This window comes from Lacerta agilis, chromosome 14, assembly GCF_009819535.1.
Source record: "Lacerta agilis isolate rLacAgi1 chromosome 14, rLacAgi1.pri, whole genome shotgun sequence".
Taxonomy (NCBI): domain Eukaryota; kingdom Metazoa; phylum Chordata; class Lepidosauria; order Squamata; family Lacertidae; genus Lacerta; species Lacerta agilis.
The window spans coordinates 27,129,034-27,149,028 of NC_046325.1; the positions used below are offsets into that span (position 1 = coordinate 27,129,034).

The window sequence follows — 19,995 nt, forward strand, 5'->3', positions numbered from 1 at the left end:
CTGATTAGTTTCTTTCTGACGCCCCCCCCCCCTGCCCCGTACCTCCAATCAAACTACTATTTAAGCCTTGATGCTTCAGCAATCTATCCATCAAGATTCCTCAGAAATATTTTTAGTGGTATGTGACTTTTAGTTCCACACGATGGTTTCTCTCTATAAAGTTGTAGCAAAACCTTCTCTTGATGCCCCAGAAAAAAATGCATGTTAGAGGGGAAAGGAGAAATGCAGGTGGGTAGGGCTGGGAGCCTTCATCGATGCAAACAAGGGATGCCCCGAGACTCCAGAATATAAATAACAGGATATCCTCCTGAAATTTATCCAGCTCTTGTCCTTGAACCCATTGAAGTCCTTTTGATGTTTCCCACTGGCCCAGAGAAGGAGGTCACGGGGCAGCTCAGGATATCGGTTCTCAAACGGCAGAGTCTGCAGCCAGAAGATAAACCACTAAAGGGCTGGGGGGTTGCAAGAGGTGAGGCCACAATGGGTCATGGGGCAAAGGCGCAGTGATGTGTGGGTTTGTGAATGAGAGTACTCAGCCGGATATTTGCTTCTTGGGATAAAATACTCCCCGTTGGTCTGTCACCCGCTCAAGTCAGCCACCCTCTCCCCACACAGATACACATTCCAAATCAAGTCATTTGATTCCCATCCCCCGTTAAAACCTTCAGTTCTTTAAAGCTCTCACTTTAATAATACCTGAGGTTTCTCCCCCAAAATACAGTAGTAGTGGTCGTATTGCTATTATTATTATTGCTCCTGTTATTACTTTTGCTATTATTATTATTATTATTATTACTGCCACATTTATGAATCGCTTCCCATGAGGCATTCCGAAGCCGCGTACAATATAATTGAAATGTATATTAAGAGGTTACATGGACAAAAACAATTGCACATACAACAACCATTTTAAATAAATAAATAAATAAAACCTTTTCTCATATCGTTGTATTTTGTGTTTTATGTTGTAGACCGCCCTGTGGTCCCTCGGTGAAGGGCGGTATATAAATTTAATAAGAGCAATAACAATTTTATATGTAGAGCGCGCGCACACACACACAAACACACACACAAACACACACAAACACACACACACACACACACACACACACATAAAGCAACAATAGCACATGTGTAGAATCAGTTCAAATCCAGTGCAGATACCAACTAGGATAAATATCTCCATTTAGAAGACATGCAGTAGCTCATTTTACAACTAAAGGAGCAAGATGCTTAGAGGGGGTGTGTGTGTCTGTGTGTAAGTGTGTGAGTGAGAGAGAGAGAAATACCAGGTTCAAGATTTTACGTAGCATGGTCCAAGGGGAAACCCTGGAGAGGAGTGGACTTAGTCAGGTGTGGAAGAAGTTACTGTGCTTGTTAGGATCCTGTGCAGATCCAGCTTTTCTAACTGCCTGCTGTGTGCTGCTGGTTCGCTGCTGTCATTGTGGAAGTGTCCTAGTGTCCTCTTGGATGCAGAAGGTCCCCCATCTTCAGCTTCTGTGATCTCCAGGGAGGGCTGGGATTGACTCCTGCCTGAAACCCTGAAAAGCTGCTACCGGTCAGGGTGGACCCAGTGGTTTGGATCCTATGTTCAGCTTCCCCCTGTTCCTATTCTATCCTGTCCTTTCTTGAATAGGTCTGTTGCAATGGAAGCTTCAACGTTTGCAGTACTATTTTCCTTTTGCTGCTTGTGGGTTGAGGGGGAGGGTTGTGCTGGTCCTCCCGGACTGGTCCAAAGGGCAAAGACATCCCTTTCCCTAGAAGAGTCATTGTAAGGGGCTGGGCCCATGCCCTCTGTTCCAAGGCAAGGCAACACCTTCTGTGACCCATGAAGGACACAGGAACTCATGGTAAAATAAAAATAAAAATCCTCCTTCTCATACTAAATGCATGATGTAACGTGTGATGTGTGTGGCAGTCACATATGGCATGCAGTGTGTCATCTGCATGGTCCATGCATACTAGTGTATCTTCTGTGGCACACATTACATCGTAACATGTCTGTGGGAAATCCATTAATATGCCACGCTAAAGAGGATTCCCTGTTTGGTGGCTGTGTAAATGGGATACCTTTTCACAGTCCGTTTTTCGTCTCGGAAGCCGATTTTCCAGTCTCAAAACGTGGAAATGTGAATCGGTCTAACATGGCTGCAAATTGTGTGGTCTCTTGGGGAGGGGGAGAAGCGTCACGGCAGAACTCTGTGCTTTCCCTTCCTACCCACATACTAGCTGTCTTGCTGGCAAAGGAGAGGGGAGGGCTTCTCGTCTTCCCTCCTGCCCCCTGCACCAAAACCCATCGTGCTTTCATGTTGCAAACAGCTGTATTCCAGATGAGTTTAAGACCTCATCTTTCTTCTCTCATCCTCATCCCATTGCCTCCATCTGGAAAATCACACAGGGTTTGAGGGACTTCTGGCTCCTAAACTACAAGGGCCGATTTGCGGCATGATACTTTCTCCAGCAGGGATCTATACTGGTGTAGGAAAACCATGTGTAAATTTGTCGTGTGTGCACGAAAGTACACAAGTATGTGTGCCTGTACGGAAAGCATCACATCGGAATTGGCCCTTGGCCAACTCTTATCCCGTTTATCTTTTGAGAGAAAGCTCCAAACTCCACTCACCAAAAACAATCACTTGGTGTTTCTCACAGTGAACACACGACATATCTGTAACATGCATGTGTCGTTTAAACACTGATATACATACATCAGAACCCTCAAGCATGTGCAATGGGAGGTTTTAAGGATGTGAAAATCACATCTTTAATGTTTGCTCCCAGATGCTCTTGGCACACACAAACACACACACCACACCCCATATAATTATTTATAAATTCTATAAATCGGCCATAAATTCTACAAATCGGAAAAGGCCAAACGAAACAGAAGGGCCAAGTTGAACGTGAGCATTTGTTGGCAGGAAATGGGAATGTGCAGGCAAAAGGCTTTGGAGGGGTAAGGGATTGTGGGCCAAGCAGGCCGAGAAGTGGCCTGAATTTTGCATGTTTCATTTATTTATTTATTTGGATTTCCTCCATCCAGTCTCAGATGCTGCAAATATCTAAGCAACATGCCACTGCTTCAAGCAGCTGAGACCCAGGCTTTATCCCCTCCACACAGGCATACCAATGCCGCAAGGGGGGGGCATGTCCTCTTTTCCGTCACGGCTGGGTCATCCTAGGGTCACGTGGAGGTGACCCTTGCCACAACCCTAGACAATAGGACATTGTGAGGGCAGTGGGTGAACTAGAGAACACAGCTCCTTTTCCTGGAAGGGGGCAGAGGGGCCACCTTCATTATCAGTGCTGATGAGGCCCTGGAGGGTAAGCAAGGTTACGTGAGTTGGGGGGTGGGGGGTGGCAGGAGATAATTGGAAGGGGGTCGCAGGCTGCTTCCTTCCCCTTCAACAACCCCCCACAAGCCCAGAGATAAAGAGCCTTTTTGTGGATGTACATGGCTGTTGTGTTTTCTGCATGAAAGCCACCCTCGTTAGCGGTACTTTAAATAGCCTTTCAGAAAGACTAACGAAGCCTGGAAGTGGGGGGAGCAGACAAGGACAGGCCTTGCCATTGCCCCCTCCCTCCTGGAATGTGGGGTCAGAGGGGATCTTGAGCGCCATTCAGGCCTTGGGGTGCCTGTGCTGTGAGGGGTGGACCGTAAAGGAGGCCTGCAGTCTCCATGTTTGCCAGCAAACCAAAGTCGAGTCAGATATGAGGGAGCTTACGATTAAAGTTGGGGCACATGTGTATCCTGCCACCCCCACCCCGATAAAGGTCATATGTGGGGTTGTCCCACTTTATGCTCATAACAACCCTGCAATGTAGGAAAGTCAATGCAAACGGCCCAAGTTTCGCCCAGTGAGCTTGCTGTGACTGCGGGTAGATTTGAAACCAGGTCAACCTGGTACAAGTTAGCATTCATAAAGAGAAGAGTAGCTCTGAGCATATGCTCAGATTTCCAGAATGCCCTTTCCAGAAGACCTAGTCAGAAAGGGCTTGGAAGGAAGCTGTAAGGGTTTCAGGAACCCCCCCCCCACTGCTGAGACCTGAAACGGGGCTCGCCAGCGAAGCATCGCTCTGGCCTTCCTTGCTCCATATATGCTCCACATATACAGTCACCAGCTTTCCTCACTCTCCAGCTCTATCCCTGCTCTCTGATCCTCATTTCACTCTTCCCTCCCTCTTAACAGTGGTCTAAGTGGGAGGTCCACTACAGCATGGTTCACTGAAGGCCAGGCTGACCCAGGCCCAGGAATGGCTGCAGGTGGTGAACCAGCCTAAGCTGGGCATAAAGCTCCCCTTGCCTAAGTGGCTCTGGTGACAAGTTGGAATCCATGAGTAATCCCAGACTATGAACCTGCTCCTTCAGGGGGAGTGCAGTGCCTCCCAGGATAGGTCATACACCTAATTCCCAGACATAGAAGCAACCCACTCCCAGCATCTCCATCTTTATTAGCCCCCACCCAGCCCGTTACCACTTCCAGATACTAGTCGAACACCTTCATACTTCACAGATGGAATGGAGAGAGAGAGAGAGAGACCCTCCAGACACAATACAGTGGTACCTTGGTTCTCAAACTTAATCTGTTCCGGATGTCCGTTCCAAAACCAAAGCATTCCAAAACCAAGGCTTTCCCATAGAAAGAAATGCAAAATGGATTAATCCGTTCCAGACTTTAAAAAAACACCCCAAACAGCAATTTGACATGAATTTACTATCTAACAAGACCATTGATCCATAAAATGAAAACAATAAACAATGTACTAGCAGTCACCATCAATCAATCATCATCAATCAATAGCTGAACTGGGTTCCACACAGTCACAAAACAAAGAGCCACAAAAATGCAAAATAGATCGCAAAAACAGACAGACCTCAGCGTAACACTCGAAACGGAAGTGTGGCACTCAAAACTGAGCACGTTCGGCTTCCGAAAAAAGTTCACAAACCGGAACACTTACTTCTGGGTTTTTACAGTGTTTGGGTCTGAGTTGTTTGAGTACCAAGGCGTTGAGAACCAAGGTACCACTGCAATGTGGTAGCATTGGGGGAAGAATCGCAGGACCATTAATCAAAATAAATTTGCCACTAAAGCACTGTTATTGTGCCAAAACCATGTTGCAGAATACACCGCCAACACAACACCCGTCTGGAAGGGCTCGTAGTGTGTTAACCTTGTGCTTTTGTGCAGCTTGGTTGTGTTGCTTGTGTTTCTAAAAGGGAGGCGACTTGAGAGCTGCGACTGGCTAGTAAAGTGTGTTGCTTTTAAAGATTAAAAAAAAAAAGTGATATGGCCCCTTTGTGTTTCAGAGGTGATATGGGTCTAGTCCGCAGGTAATGATGACCAGTGAAAGAGAGTAAGGATGGGCGGGCCCATTGAAGTCTGGTGTGTCCCAGTTCTGTATTCCCCCTTCCAGCCTTGACCTCTGCACTCTTGTTTTCTCCTCCAGGGTACATCCCTAGCTACTTGGACAAAGATGAGCAGTGCGTTGTTTGTGGAGACAAAGCCACGGGGTACCACTACCGATGTATTACCTGTGAAGGCTGCAAGGTAATGGAAACATGGGAAGGTCATCTTGCCCAGAGTGGCTCACTAGAGGGGGCGTTCTCTCCTTTGACTTGGTGCCCCTGCATCACCCCGGGCAGCTGCCAAGGACGGCACTGCACAGGGCTCTTTTGGGAGGGGGGTGCTGTGAGCCTGGTGCTAAGTGAGACAGGGGAAGGGTGTGGAAGGTTTGAGCCAAATGTGTGAGCAGCAGTCGCTCATTATTTCTGGGCCAAGGTTCACTGAGATATATGGAAGGGTAAACTGAGTGAAAAAGGCATTGATATGTCTTGGCAAACTGCAGTGTGGAATTGATAAGCCAGTGATGGGAGCTAGACAAATCAATATTTTCCCATGGTCTCTGGTTGCATGACTCTTCTTCCGTTCCACATTTACCTTACTGATCTGTCAGCCTCCCCACTGCCATCACCCTTCCCCAGTATTATTTTCACCGCCTCTGTCGTGCTCTTTCTCCAAGGGACTTGGAGTGGGCATGTGTTGGGTTTTCCCAGCTTTATCCTCACCAGGTTAGACTGGCAGGTAATGATGTTTGCCCTGTGCATTTCATAGATGTTTAGGTGCTAGAACCTGCATCTCCTTGGTCTAGGGCCAACTACCTAGCTGCCACCACACCACAGTAATGACCATATGTCACTAGCATGCTTGGGGCTGCATAGGACACAGTTGTGACAAACTTTTCTGCCCAAAGTATCTGCAAGTCAGTACAGTCATACCTTGGATCCCAACGCCTTGCGAGGTCTAACGTTTTTGGCTCCTGAACACCGCAAAACCCAGAAGTGAGTGTTCCAGTGTGCAAACGTTCTTAGGAACCCCAAACGTCTGACACAGCTTCTGCGGCTTCCGATTGGCTGCAGGAGCTTCCTGCAGCCAATCGGAAGCCGCACCTTGGTTTCCAAATGTTTTGGAAGTCGAACGGACTTCCAGAATGGATTCTGTTCAACTTCCGAGGTACCACTGTATTAGGTGGACAAAACCAGAAGATTTGGAAGTAGAGAAGAAGAAGAGGAGGAGGAGGAGGAGGAGTTTGGATTTGATAACCCACTTTATCACTACCCGAAGGAGTCTCAAAGCTGCTAACATTCTCCTTTCCCTTCCTCCTCCACAACAAACACTCTGTGAGGTGAGTGGGGCTGAGAGACTTCAAAGAAGTGTGACTAGCCCAAGGTCACCCAGCAGCTGCATGTGGAGGAGCGGAGACGCGAACCCGGTTCACCAGATTACAAGTCTACCACTCTTACCACTACACCACACTGGCTCTCATGGATTCACAAAATAAGTGGGGATGGGGTAGAGTAGAATTAAAAGGCCCTTGAGGGCAGGTGAGATGTGCCTGAGGAATGATCAGGAAGGACTTTACTGGAGGAGAGGGTTGTTGCTGCAGGTAGAGGCTCAGATTAATCAAAGGGAGAATGAGCCCAAGGGGCCTGGTTAAGTTCAACCCAGCAGTTTTGGGAAAATTCAAATGGCACCCCACATCTCATAATGCAACTCACCATGGCATCCTTTTGCGCAAGCCTCATTGTAGTGGGCAAGAATGCTGCCATTTATTTTGTTTTTGTACAGCAGAACTTTCTAGTGCATTGTGTGCCTCAAGGGTCAGATCCTGTGTAAAGCCAGTGTGGTATAGTGGTTAGCGTGCTATACTAGGTCTGTTAGGACACCGGCTCAATGTCTCCCCCTCCTCCCAAACCACAATGCCCACTGGGTGACATTGGATCAGTCATACCCTCTCAGCCTGACCCACCTCACATTGGTTGGTGAGAAGACAACATATGTAGGGGAGAGTCATGTTTGCTAGCTTGAGCTTGTTGGAAGAAAGCCAGGTTATGAATGTAGCTTATTTAATGAAATACGTGTACGTCTCGCTCAGCTGCCCTTAATGGTGTCTAAAAACCTATGAACTGAGGTGGCCACCTTGCTGTATGTACCTTGTGGGAGTTTCAACTCCAGTTGGCCAAAAAAAAAAAAAAATTGTGAGAAAAGGAGCAGCATATTGAGGAAGGAAACAGCAAAGAGAGAGGCAAAATAGAATCCACGCTGAGAAATTGAAGGAGGTTGTGCCAAAAAAAGGGGGGCAGGGACTACTGTTTCTTCTGTAGTATTGACTTCCAGGCATTACTTTTGAGTGCTGATCTTGAGATTTCCCGCAGGGCACAACATGTGGTTTTCCCAGGTGAGGGATTTGTTTATTGCACTGTATTAAAGTCAGTTTTGTGATGCTGATTATGACTTAGTTAGGCACTGGGTACTGTTTGCAAAGAGGCAACCCTCATTCCAATGCCCCCTTCCTCTCATGATCTTGGCACCTGGTGAGCCTTCCTGGGTGATCTAAGGTCACTGGGCACCGTGGGGGGGGGCGTGTCTTAAAAGGGCATTAGTGGCAGGTAGAAGATTCTGGGGTTAATATAACAGCATGGCTGGATAACCAGTCATGTTGAGCACCTAATGAGGGAGGACACATTTTAGGACCAAACTAAGTGTGTGTTTAGCAAATGAGTAGGTCTCTCTCACTTGCCTATATAATAATAATAATAATAATAATAATAATAATAATAATAATAATAATAATAATAATAGTTCTATTATTTATATCCCACCCATCTGTCTGGGTTTCCCAGTGTGCAAATGAGTGTGCATTGGAGGGTGGGGTTAAACCCCCCCCCCTCGACTCGGCTGTTTTAAATCTTCTCCCCAGCTCACTTCCACTATTGAACCCAGGCAGACAGGAAATAGCTTGGAAGCAGTTGAGTGCAATAGTTTCCAATTGGTGGAACATGACCAACAAACTTCTGTGCCCTGACCTAAAGTGGGTCTCTTGCCAGAAGCATTCCCCCTGCCCCCCCGCCCCGCACACACATTCTTCTTTGAGAGAGGAGAGAGAAAGAGAGGACAACAAAACTAAACAAAAAGAGAAAAAGAAAGGCAGACATGTACAGTAAAGGCAGGCAGAGACAGCTCAAGACTTCTCTGTTCCTGAAGTGGAACATTCAAACGACGGAGATTTGGGCTGCCCCTGATTCTTACCCCAGAATCTACTGACTGCTGCAGATTGCTAGCCAGGGCGGAGTGCAAGATGGGGTCCTCCTGGCTTTGAAAGGAGTTGAAAAACTAGTGGCAGCTTTGAGTCGTCGTTAAAGGTTGTAGAGAGAGAGAGAGAGCTAGCAGATCCAACCCATGAGGCACAACTTGCTGAGACATTCTCCAACATACACCTAGACAGAAGTGAATGAGAGCTGTACGAGAGCACAATAGGGGGTGGAAAACATCCTTGTCAATTGTGTCCCATGCCTTTGGGGGCAGCCCCAGGACTTGTAGCTTAGAACCACAGAAGAAGAACATGGGAGCGCACCACCTCAACTTCCACAATAGAAAATCACCCATTGGTGGACCTGGTGGACCTGCATTTCTAAGATGCAAGCCCTAATACGCTTGGCACTGGTGGTTAGAATGGGCAGGAGTCCCGTTGTTGGACGTGCCAATAGGGCTGTGCCCCGTTGGTTAGAAAACAGGACCCGCGTGGGTGGCTTGGAGAACGGAAGGTGCTACCGTAATTCCTTCTCAGGACTGCCTGGTTCTGATTCCGTTCTTCCCCTCTGCAGGGCTTTTTCCGGCGGACCATCCAGAAGAATCTGCACCCGACATACTCCTGCAAGTACGATGCCTCCTGCGTCATCGACAAGATCACCCGCAACCAGTGCCAGCTTTGCCGATTCAAGAAGTGCATTGCCGTTGGCATGGCCATGGACTGTAAGGGCATTGCGCCCGCTGTGGAGGGATGTGAGGGTTGGGGAAGACGAGGGAGGGAGCGGTTGCAACCGGGGATCCCACCACAGAAATAAATGTAGGGGGCAGGGAGGTGGCATGCTGCTTGTTCCAACGTAGAGTTGTGTGGGACCATCTATTAATCCCAATGTAATTGGGGCCGTTGTTGAGGCATGAGAACCCCACAGGCCGGAGTTAGCGGCCTCAGAATTCCATAGGCTGTCACAGGAGCCAGCCAATCAAATGGCTTCTTGTGAGTGCCATTCAGCGCTTTGGTTAGTGGGCTGCAGGATGCAATGGGCGCCTCACAGAGTTCTGATTGGCTGTGTGTGAGGCCCCGCTGCCCACTCACGCCTCTCCATTCTTCGCGCCCCCTAGTGGTGCTGGATGACTCCAAGAGGGTAGCCAAGCGGAAGCTGATTGAAGAAAACCGGGAGAGGCGGCGCAAGGAAGAGATGATGAAATCCCTTCAGCACAGGCCGGAGCCAACCACGGAGGAGTGGGAGCTGATCCACATCGCCACGGAGGCGCACCGCAGCACCAACGCCCAAGGCAGCCACTGGAAGCAGAAGCGGAAATTCCTGGTAAATGGTGGAGGCGGGTGTGGCAGGCAGAGTCTTAACCAGAGGTTGCATGCATTTGTCGGAATTGATCTGGTGCCGGATCCCACACGATCTCTGCTTCTTATTCCTTGCTTTCTTTTTGGATTAACGTTTCCTGGCTCTTCTTCCCCGGTTTCTGAGCGTCCATATCTTCCCCTCAATCTTTGCGTGCTTGCTCACAGACATTTTGAAAATCTGGCAGAATAAAGGGTGCCAAATGAGCAGATAACAACAGGTATATCTTGTTTTGCATCAGGGCTGGGTTACGTGTCTGTGTGTGCATGCAAAGTCCCATGTAGCTTTGCTTAACACTTTCCTTTGTGGTTTTGTTGTTATTCTGCCGTGCGTGAGCTAGGTTCTATAGAGAACAGGAAGTGACATGGTTACTACCTAGGGAGCCAGCCATGCATACGGGCCACTTCTCCTGCATGTCTTCCTAATCCTGTGGAAACAAACGCACAATTTTGTGGTACGCAAATGGTTTAACACAAGCTGGAAGCACACGTCTGGCCCAAGGTATGCTCATGTTCTACCTGGCTTGTTATTTGCTACAGTGGCATACTTCGCATATAATGCTAAACCATGGCTTTGTGCTTAATGAGGAACCCTGCAGCTTTTCCCGCTTTGGTCATGCTGCTGCCATGCTACTGGGACCAAGCCGTGGTTTGAGTTTGTATTGCATCCAAACCCAGGCTTATGGTTTGTCTCGCTCCAGACGAACCACAAGCTTCGCAAGCCTGGGTTTGGACAGTACACTATAACCAAAGTCAAGATGTTCTCGAGAAAACACCAACTTCCATGCAGTCTTCCAGGTTAAAAAATTATAATGATTACTGTTATTAGTTATTGCTTGTACCCCCACCCATCTGGCTGAGTTGCCCCTGCCACTCTGAGTGGCTTGCAGCAGAATATAAAGAACACACGCTACACGCTCCTTCGTACCTAAAATAATAATACAGTGGTACCCCGGGTTACGTCCTTAATCCGTTCCGGGTTACAGTACGTAACCCGAAAAGGACGTAACCCGAATAATTCGGTCTACCGAAAAACCCAAAACATTGCTTCTGCGCATGCGCACACCGCGAAAACGCTTCTGCGCATGCGCAAATCGCACACGCTTCGGGTTGCGCTTCCGGGTTAGCGGAGTTCGTAACCCGAAAAGTACGCAACCCGAAGCGTACATAACTCGAGGTATGACTGTAATAATAATAAAATAATAATAATAATAATAATAATAATAATAATGTAAGTAAGTAAGTAAGTAAGTAAGTAAGTAAGTAAGTAAGTAAGTAAGTAAATAAATCCATCCATCCATCCATCCATCCATCCATCCATCCATTACTGTGCATGGAGATCTAGCATGCCGGGTCTAGCCTGGCCTTTTCTTACATGCTTACAAAAATAAATGAATGCTGGATCATTCAACTGTGTGGTCTCCTATCAATAGGACAGAGAAGCAGGTTTCCCCCTTCCTGTTGTTGTTGTTGTTGTTGTTGGGCCTTATTCACAACTGAATTTTGCTGTCTTGCAGCAACCGAGTATCATATAATCTTCCCCTTCCTTTTTTAAAAACCACACTTTGATTAAGATTCAATAGGACCACAAGAGTCAGACAGTGGCATTTTTACCATGAAGCACCAGTTCATCACCCCAGATTATTATTATTGTTTAAAACACAGTTTTACAGTGCAACCCTAGGCATGTCTGTTCATACATAAGCCCCCCTCCTAAGAGGCTGTCTTCTAAGAGGGAGAGTACAGAATTGCAGTAATAAATGTATTTTAAAATTTTCTTTTTACTTTTAAACCTCTTTTTTAAATGGTTTAATAGCCTATACTTTTATTTGAGCTAATTTTTTGGTGGCTAGGGTTATTGCCCTTCAGCAGGTGGGCTGTTTAAGCAACACACACACACAAATATGTGTGCAAATATACAGTCGTACCTTGGCTCCCAAACGCCTTGGGAGTTGAACGTTTCGGCTCTTGAATGATCGAAAACCGGAAGTGAGTGTTCCGGTTTTCGAATGTTCTCTTGGAAGCGGAACGTCCGCCAGGGCATCTGCGGCTTCCAGATGGCTGCAGGAGCTTCCTGCAGTCAACCAGAAGCCGTGCTTTGGAAGTTGAACGTTTCAGAAGTCGAACGGACTTCCGGAACAGATTCTGTTTGACTTCTGAGGTACAACTGTATATCAGTAGTATAAAACCATACACGGTGGTGCACACTCCAGCCAAATTTCCGATAAGCAATTTTGAAGCCCCCTCTATTTCAGAAGGATATATGTAAGCATCTGCTAAACCCTCTAATTGAAATTGATTGGGTTTAAAACTGCTTAACAGTGGTGGTGCCCACGCTGAACGAAACGTATCGGTTTCCTTTCCCAGACTTTCGTATGCGTTAAATTTGACCTTTTTTTTTTTTAAAAAAAAAATGATAATAATGTGGTGGGATTGCAACCCTTGCTTAGACTTAGCGCTGGTAGTAAGCTCGGAAGTCAAAACATATGGCAATAAAATCCAAGATCTCAATGGTTTTAATTAAATAAAGGTTTCTCCTCCTCCCAAATGATTCAGGCCCTACAGAGGGACCTTTGAAGGGTTAAGGTGATTGAGCAAAGGGACACAGCTGTGACCTCTGGCTCCCTCCAAGGGCAGATGGGCCGGAAACCCCCCAACCCAGCCCCCTCCCTTGCCCCTTGCCTTACATGAGTAGCGATTGCTGGTGTCGGGTGCCCTCTTCTGGCCACAGCCAGCTAGTACCAGGGCAGTTCAGGACATAGAGGTCAAGGGAAGTGGGGTTTGAGGGGAGGGGGAGAAAGGAAATCAGAGGCCAGCAGAAAGGGTGGCGCTTGGAGAAACGTTTCTCTCTACGGTCCTTCTTCTCCCCACCACCAAATGCACACAAGGGTAGAGGGGGTAGAGGGAAGTCTGGGGATTGGAGAAATCCCATATTTTGGTACTGAATTGAATGCACAAACATGCAAAATGATAACAGTTTTTCAAATTCTTATTTTTTATTCTTAATGTTTATTGTTATAAGATGTTTGTTATAATGAAAACCAATAAAAATATTATCACACACACACACACACACACACACACACACACAAACTCCTAAGCTTTGCAATGACAGACAAACACATTTCTAAATTAAGCTACAGTTCTGAAATTCAGGCTGGGCAATGGCCTGAAAGCAACACAGGTGCCCAGGAACGGGGGGAACAAACTACAAACCTTGTTTCAGTTCTGCAAAGGAAGAGCAGGAGAGAAGTGTGATAGAGTCCAATGCACCATTTTTAGTGGGTTGTTGTTGTTTTTTGTTGTTTTTTAAACACCATAAAAGCTCCCCCATCCCCCACACGGGTGGGTCACAGGCCCTTAAGGATGATTAATGTCCCACATTAAAAACAGGAGGGGTGCCTTGCTCCAGCGCACAGGGCTGCACCCACTCAGCAGGGGCAGCAGAACTTCAGGTGTCCTATAGGATAATTGGAGGAATCCTGCAGGCCCTTGTGACAACGGGCTCTTAAGGTACAAGAGCATTTCTGTCTCCTTCCCGACTGCATTCTTTCCCCCCCTCGCTCCATATAAGTAAGTGGAGTGTGTGTTCGTTTACTTGCATGGACGAGGGTAAATCAGGAAAATATTCATGGGGACAGAACACAATTTGTCTTTGTCCTGCATAGACCCCCGTTTTCCACTTGAGGAGGAAACAGTTTCTCTCTGTCCCCCCACCCCCCAGCAGAAAGACAACAGATTGCAAAGCAGGAGAAAACAAACTGAATTTTAACAATGCAGGAAAGTAGTTTGAGATTGCCTTAAGCTAGAAATTGATCGACCTTTTGCAACTTCCTTTTCTGTGTCAGGCTTCACGTTGAAATAAATGCAAACAAAGCCGCATTATCATCCACAGGACTTCTGAATGCACATTTTCACAAAATACACAACTTGTATGCGTTTCACTCTGGAATAATCATTTCTGGGTGCGTTTTGGTACTTCTTGTGAGCCAAGAACCTTAAGAATCACTGCATTCTGATCCTCCTCCTCCTACTGGAAGTGTGAATCACTTAAAAATGAGAGCTGAATGAAATTTTCGAGCTTCCCTACCTTGAACACATGAGACTGTTCCAGATCTTGTCAGCACTGTTGACAGAGCCCCAACGTGAAATGTGCACTGGCTCAGTGAAGGGACATCAAGGTTATTCACTTTGCAAATGAAGCAACAACTTGGTGGGAAACTGGGAGTTTTGGTGTGAGATACAGCAGTGAGCTTTTTCGTGCTGGTGGACAGATTTGTAACCCAGAGAAACTTTTCTGGGCACTACACATATACAGCATAATCTAGCACATATACAGCATAATCTAATTTCAGCAGGGCAGGGGACCCTGTGGGTGCCCATGGGTGCCATGTTGATGATGTGCCAAAGCCTACATTGCAAAGTTTTGTGTTGCCAGGGTTGTGCGTTCTTCAGAACAGGCACGGACAGTTCAACAAGGGGGAAATGCCTAATGGTGTTGTGTGCCTTAAAAAGGAGGCCGTGTTTCAGTGTGTTTTGCCCATTAGTTCCCAGCAAGCTGCACGTGCAGCGCTCATCAACAGAAGATTCAGGACGCATAGTTCTTCCTGTTGTAAAAGTAGAGTCGGATTCTGGTGGTTTTTGAGACTGGAAGGTATATTTGCCCCAAACTTTTGTTCTGCAGAGTCATGATTCTGCCTCTCTTCTCGCACCACTCACAGCCCGAAGATATCGGTCAGTCACCTATGGCCTCCATGCCCGATGGGGACAAAGTGGACTTGGAGGCGTTCAGCGAGTTTACGAAGATCATCACCCCCGCCATCACCCGTGTGGTGGATTTTGCCAAAAAACTGCCCATGTTTTCAGAGGTAAGCAAGGTGGGTGGGTGGATTCTGTCAGAGGGTTGGGGAGAAAGGAGTTTGGCGATAATCTCTTGAATGTGCAGAGATCACAGGTCTTCCCCTTACACTGATTAGTAAGGGGAAAGCCACAGGTGTGGAGCCAGCTTCTTGCTTCCTCCCACCATAACAATCTCTATGGTTTACCATCAGAAGGAAATATTAAGGGTTTGTCCAATCAAGCTGAGGTGCTGATGAAGGGTAGGCCCGAGCCAAAAGTGACAGACAATTTTCACGACCGCCTCTGCCAGTGTCAGAAGGTGCTCGGTTCTTTCAGCAACCTTTTATAAATCAAAACGATAAGGAAGAGTGTTGGTTCGGAATGCATTGCCTTGGAATGGGCTTCCTGATTGGCTAGGATCACCCAAGTGACCAGTCCAGGTACTCTGAAATGCTTTGATTTGGTCTCAGTAATGTGAGCCGAGCATGTAGCAAAAACCAGATTGGTTGTGTAGCATCATGATGTCATTGTGGCCACTATGTGATTCCTGATTAGCTGGGATCACTTGATGAAGGCGAAAACCCTAAAAGGGGGAAATGGCTGTGAAGCAGTAACATATTGGGCGACTAATGGCTGCAAAATGATGAACATTCTCAGAGGTAGGAGTTTGTTTCAAGAAACATTTCAGGATAGCTATGTACATTCCAATTCCCACCCACCCAACCCATGCGTATAATATACCTGTAACTCGGAATACTTCTTCATGCAGCTGATGATACGGACTGTAGTCCACAAAAACATGTGCCACAGTAAGTGTACTAAGGTGTCAAAAGACTCTTCTTCCTTCTTCCTTCAAACAAGTGGCTTTTGAAGAGAAGTGTCAAGTCCTTCCCCGCTCCCAGGCGATTCCTGATTCCCCGCTGCTCTTCACCCTGCTTTGATTCATGCCCAGACTCTGGCCCTTCTCCTTCCATGATCTCTCCTTAGTGCACCCGTTCCTTGTCTCCTCATAAACCCTCCTCGCATTACTCCATGGAGTCCGGAGCAAAGAGTGCAAAGGGCCCTCTTCTCTGCGAAGCACTGCCCTAGTAAGCTGAACAGCGGCGAGGCTGCCACTGACCGCCATGCCTCTCTCCCTGCCTACAGCTGCCTTGTGAGGACCAGATCATCCTTCTGAAGGGCTGCTGCATGGAGATCATGTCGCTGCGGGCGGCTGTGCGCTATGACCCCGAGAGCGAGACGCTGACGCTAAGCGGCGAGATGGCTGTCAAGCGGGAGCAGCTGAAGAACGGCGGCCTGGGCGTGGTGTCGGACGCCATCTTTGATCTGGGCAAGTCCCTCTCTGCCTTCAACCTGGACGACACCGAAGTGGCGCTGCTCCAGGCTGTGCTGCTCATGTCCTCAGGTACAGGGTTCGGGATATACACTTCCCCCCCTCCAGCCCTGGGTCTGATTATGCATATGCCTCCCTCTCCCCCCAACGGGGATGGGTAGGAAGCTGCCTCATACTGAGTCGGGCCATGGATCCGTCCAGCTCAGCACTTTCTATGCCAGTGGTGGGCCACTGGAGTGTGGCCTCCCCATCTGGCCCATAGCACCCCCACTCTGCTCACTCTCGGCCATCAGGCTGGGGGGGGAGCCTTTTCTTGGAGCCAATCAGAGGCTATTTTCAAGCCTAATTTTGGCGGGTTTGTTGGAGGGGGTCACAATTGGGGTGGGAAGAATGAATCCTCCACATATGCTGCAGCAGTGCCAAAAATATAGAATTTGGGCTTTTTAAGAAGCCCTTTCAACCACTCCAACTGAAGGGTTTGGGTTTTTTTTAGCCAAATTGCTACACTGGGCTTGGGGGGGGGGGTTGGAGCTGGTCGCAGCTGGAGAGGGAAGGGTTAACGCCTTCCTTGTGCCATGTGACCCACTGAACACCGCCCCCTGCTGCCGCGTTAAACTTGGGGGAAACCCTTACTATCTGCTCCAATAGTAGGTTTCCTCCAAGCCTAATTACAGTACATGCTGCTGTTGTGTGAGTGCAGAAGGGGAAGGAAGGGTTAACCTTCCCTTCTGCAGTGGCAGTCTCCATGAAGATCTGGCAATGAGGCTTGGGAAAAAGTCGAAATGCTTCCCCCACCCCCACCCCAAGACTAACTGCTGGCTGTGGGAGGGGGGAGAGTGAAAATCTGCAGGCGACTGTGTGTGTTGCATGTACAGTATGGACATGAAGTGGTGAGCATGCCTGCTTTGCCAAAACCTCCTTTTTGCCTTGATCACTCCTGCTGCTTGACTAGAAGGTTGGTCCAGTAGGAATCTGGGCTTCCGCCCCAGGAGGGTTTCCCACTTCTTTTCTGTGTTGACTTGCAGCAGCTGGGCAGGGTTTTGGACAGGCGTCTGCCTGGAAATGCTGGGGATTAAACCCCAAGGCCTTTTTGCATGCAGAACACATCCTCTACCACTGTCTGAGCCCTTCCCTTAAAAGGCACAGACTTGGGCCCACCTATGAACATAGCTGCCTGAGCCACTATTGCAGGGCATATGTGGCGTTTTGAGTAGGGTGTATTTGGGTATTGGGCAGGTCAGTGCAGGCCTGGAGGGACAAGGAAAGGTGTGATATAGTAGAGAATATGATAACCACTCCGTGGGTTTGCCAGGAGGAGCATAATTCAGCCACCTCCAAGGTCAATTAAAGTGGGTGTTAGAGAGGTGGGCTCGGGTTGGAGGGGAGCTGCATCATTAATTGCAGGTGGGGTGCACTGAGCGGCCAGCTTGAATGTAGGGTTGCAGTTGTTCAGACGGTCTCATTTCACGGTTACCGTATTTTTCTGTGTATAAGACGCCCCCATGTATAAGACGCCCCCTACTTTTGGGGACCCCAAATTTAGAAAATGGGCCCATGCACTATCCATGTATAAGATGCCCCCAGATTTTTAACCTTATGTTAAAGTAAAAAAACAAAAATCCTAGTCTTATACACGGAAAAGTACGGTAATTTGTATTCCGCCTTTCTATATTACTATACACAAGGTGGTTTGCAGCAACAAAATAATACAACAGAGAACGCATACCTTATAATGATCTGGTCCAATACCACAAAATCATAATAAAACATAACTTTAAAATGGAACAACTTATATCAAATAATAAAGTAATACTCAGTGATCTATATTAGAACAGTAAAATTAACTCCCGAAACATCAGCAAATAATAATTAAACAGAAATTCACTCTTGACAATTGCAATTTATAACTACAAACTATGATCCATAAAAATAACTGCAAGTCACAGTGCCTAAAATACCACAAGGCTCACAAAACCGTGTAAAAGGATCAAACTAAGAAACAAAGGCACCCGGTTGGCTTCCGTGGGCTTGCGTTCCTAACCTGAGATTTGGCTGGAGGAGCTGGCTTTTGAGTTGGCTGTAAGCAGCCAGACTGGAATCCAGAGCCGGGATGGAAATTTCCAGCTCAGGGCCACCCAGCTGAATGCTGGAAGATTCAGGACAAGCAAAAGCAAGCACACAGCACGCAGTAAAATTGTGGAGCTCATGACCCTAAGGTGGCATGACAGCCAGCAGCTCAAACGTCTTCAGCCAGGGATGACATTCGTGGAGGACAAGCCGACATAGCTGTCAGAGGCACGCATGCACCCTGAAGACCAGGCGCTGGGAATCCCGAGTGGGAGGAGGCTGCTGGGCTCATGCTCTGCTTGTGTGCCACTGCGGGGAAGTGGGAGGCTGGGCTAGGCAGGGCTTGGACCTGGCGCCACGGGCACCTTCTCACGCCCTCTCTGTGCCCCTCCTTTGCAGACCGCAGCGGGCTGATCTGCGTCGACAAGATTGAGAAATGCCAAGAGACATACCTGCTGGCATTTGAACACTACATCAACTATCGCAAACACAACATTCCCCACTTCTGGCCCAAGCTCCTCATGAAGGTGACCGACCTGCGCATGATTGGAGCTTGCCACGCGAGCCGCTTCCTGCACATGAAGGTGGAATGCCCCACGGAGCTCTTCCCCCCGCTCTTCCTCGAGGTCTTCGAGGATCAGGAAGTCTAAGGGGGGGAGGGGAGGGCAGACAGGGTGGCGTGGGAGAATTGGGGAGATGGGGCAGTTTGGGACTGGGGCGATGTCTGGACTTCTGGGCCGCAGGGCCCCCCCCCCAACCTCATCACCTCGGACACAACAGATTTTCTTTTTTTGTTTTTGTTCTGTTTTGTTGTTTTCCTTTTTCTTTTTCGTTTTGTTTTTTCTAAATATTGCACGTCAGCGTCAGTGAATCACAAGGAAGGGGAGGCAAGACATCGTTGATGGGGGTCGGGCCACCAAAAAAAAAACACAAAAGGTCGAAACTATACAAAAGAAAACCCCACCTTCGTTATGCGGTAGACTTGTGCAGCAGCCAATACTTCTTTTTTTGTCTAGGCAGACAAACACAAAAAATTAAGTGGGTAATATGTTTCTCACTCACCCACCCCCTGGTTTATCTTTCTTCCTCCAATACCCTTCTCTCCCAAAGCTGTCTTTCCAGGGTGAGACATCTGTCTTAAATCTTTTGACACAATGTTAAGAAAAATAATCCATATTTTACTCCCCCCCAACCCCCACACCTCTTTGCCCTTCTCCTCATTCAGTAGGAGTTCCCCCACCCCTGACAGCACTGGAACGAGTCAGCACCTCTTCTTTTGCCCTGATCAAACCTCTCTCGTTTAAACGGACTTGATTACCAATATATATAAATATATATATGTTTCTTTTGCACATAACAGTCCCAGGAAACGTCAGAGTGTGTTTGGTTGTTATATTCTTGTTTTTTGTTTTTTTCCTTTTCCTTTTAGAACTCTTAGCATTTAGTTACCCTCCCCAGGAGGCTAAAATATAAAATGCACTTTTTTTGTAAAAGGAATAAAAGATTTTTTTAAAAAAAAAGTTAAGAAAAGGAACCGAGAGAGAGAGAGAGAGAGAGAGAGAGTGAGAGAGAGAGAAATCCTATTAAATTATTGGAGGTCGGGTGGGGAGGGGACATTGCTGCAGGTGGTTTGGCAAAACACAGGTGATTAAGGAAAGAAAAGAAAGAAACCCCAAATTGAGGCTTACGGTCCGCACGGGGAGGACAAATGCACTTTGGAAATAGGCAAAGGCTCCCCCTCTCCACTCCTCCCCCTAGTGGGAAAAACAGGTGATTGAATAAGAGATCTATTATATTTTGCTTCGAATCGC

The 19,995-nt window shown here is 47.5% G+C and overlaps 1 protein-coding gene across 1 annotated transcript in view; it reads left to right on the plus strand.

Moving 5' to 3' along the window:
• The window catches only part of THRA (thyroid hormone receptor alpha), a 37,223-nt gene extending 17,849 nt beyond the window's left edge, over positions 1-19,374 (plus strand). Inside the window, exons 3-8 of the mRNA XM_033170633.1 lie at positions 5,452-5,552; positions 9,167-9,314; positions 9,708-9,913; positions 14,667-14,813; positions 15,931-16,189; positions 18,584-19,374. Coding sequence (XP_033026524.1) covers positions 5,452-5,552; positions 9,167-9,314; positions 9,708-9,913; positions 14,667-14,813; positions 15,931-16,189; positions 18,584-18,834 — 1,112 coding nt within the window. The 3' untranslated portion in view covers positions 18,835-19,374. The remainder of the gene's footprint in view (positions 1-5,451; positions 5,553-9,166; positions 9,315-9,707; positions 9,914-14,666; positions 14,814-15,930; positions 16,190-18,583) is intronic.
• Positions 19,375-19,995: the final 621 nt, after the last annotated feature.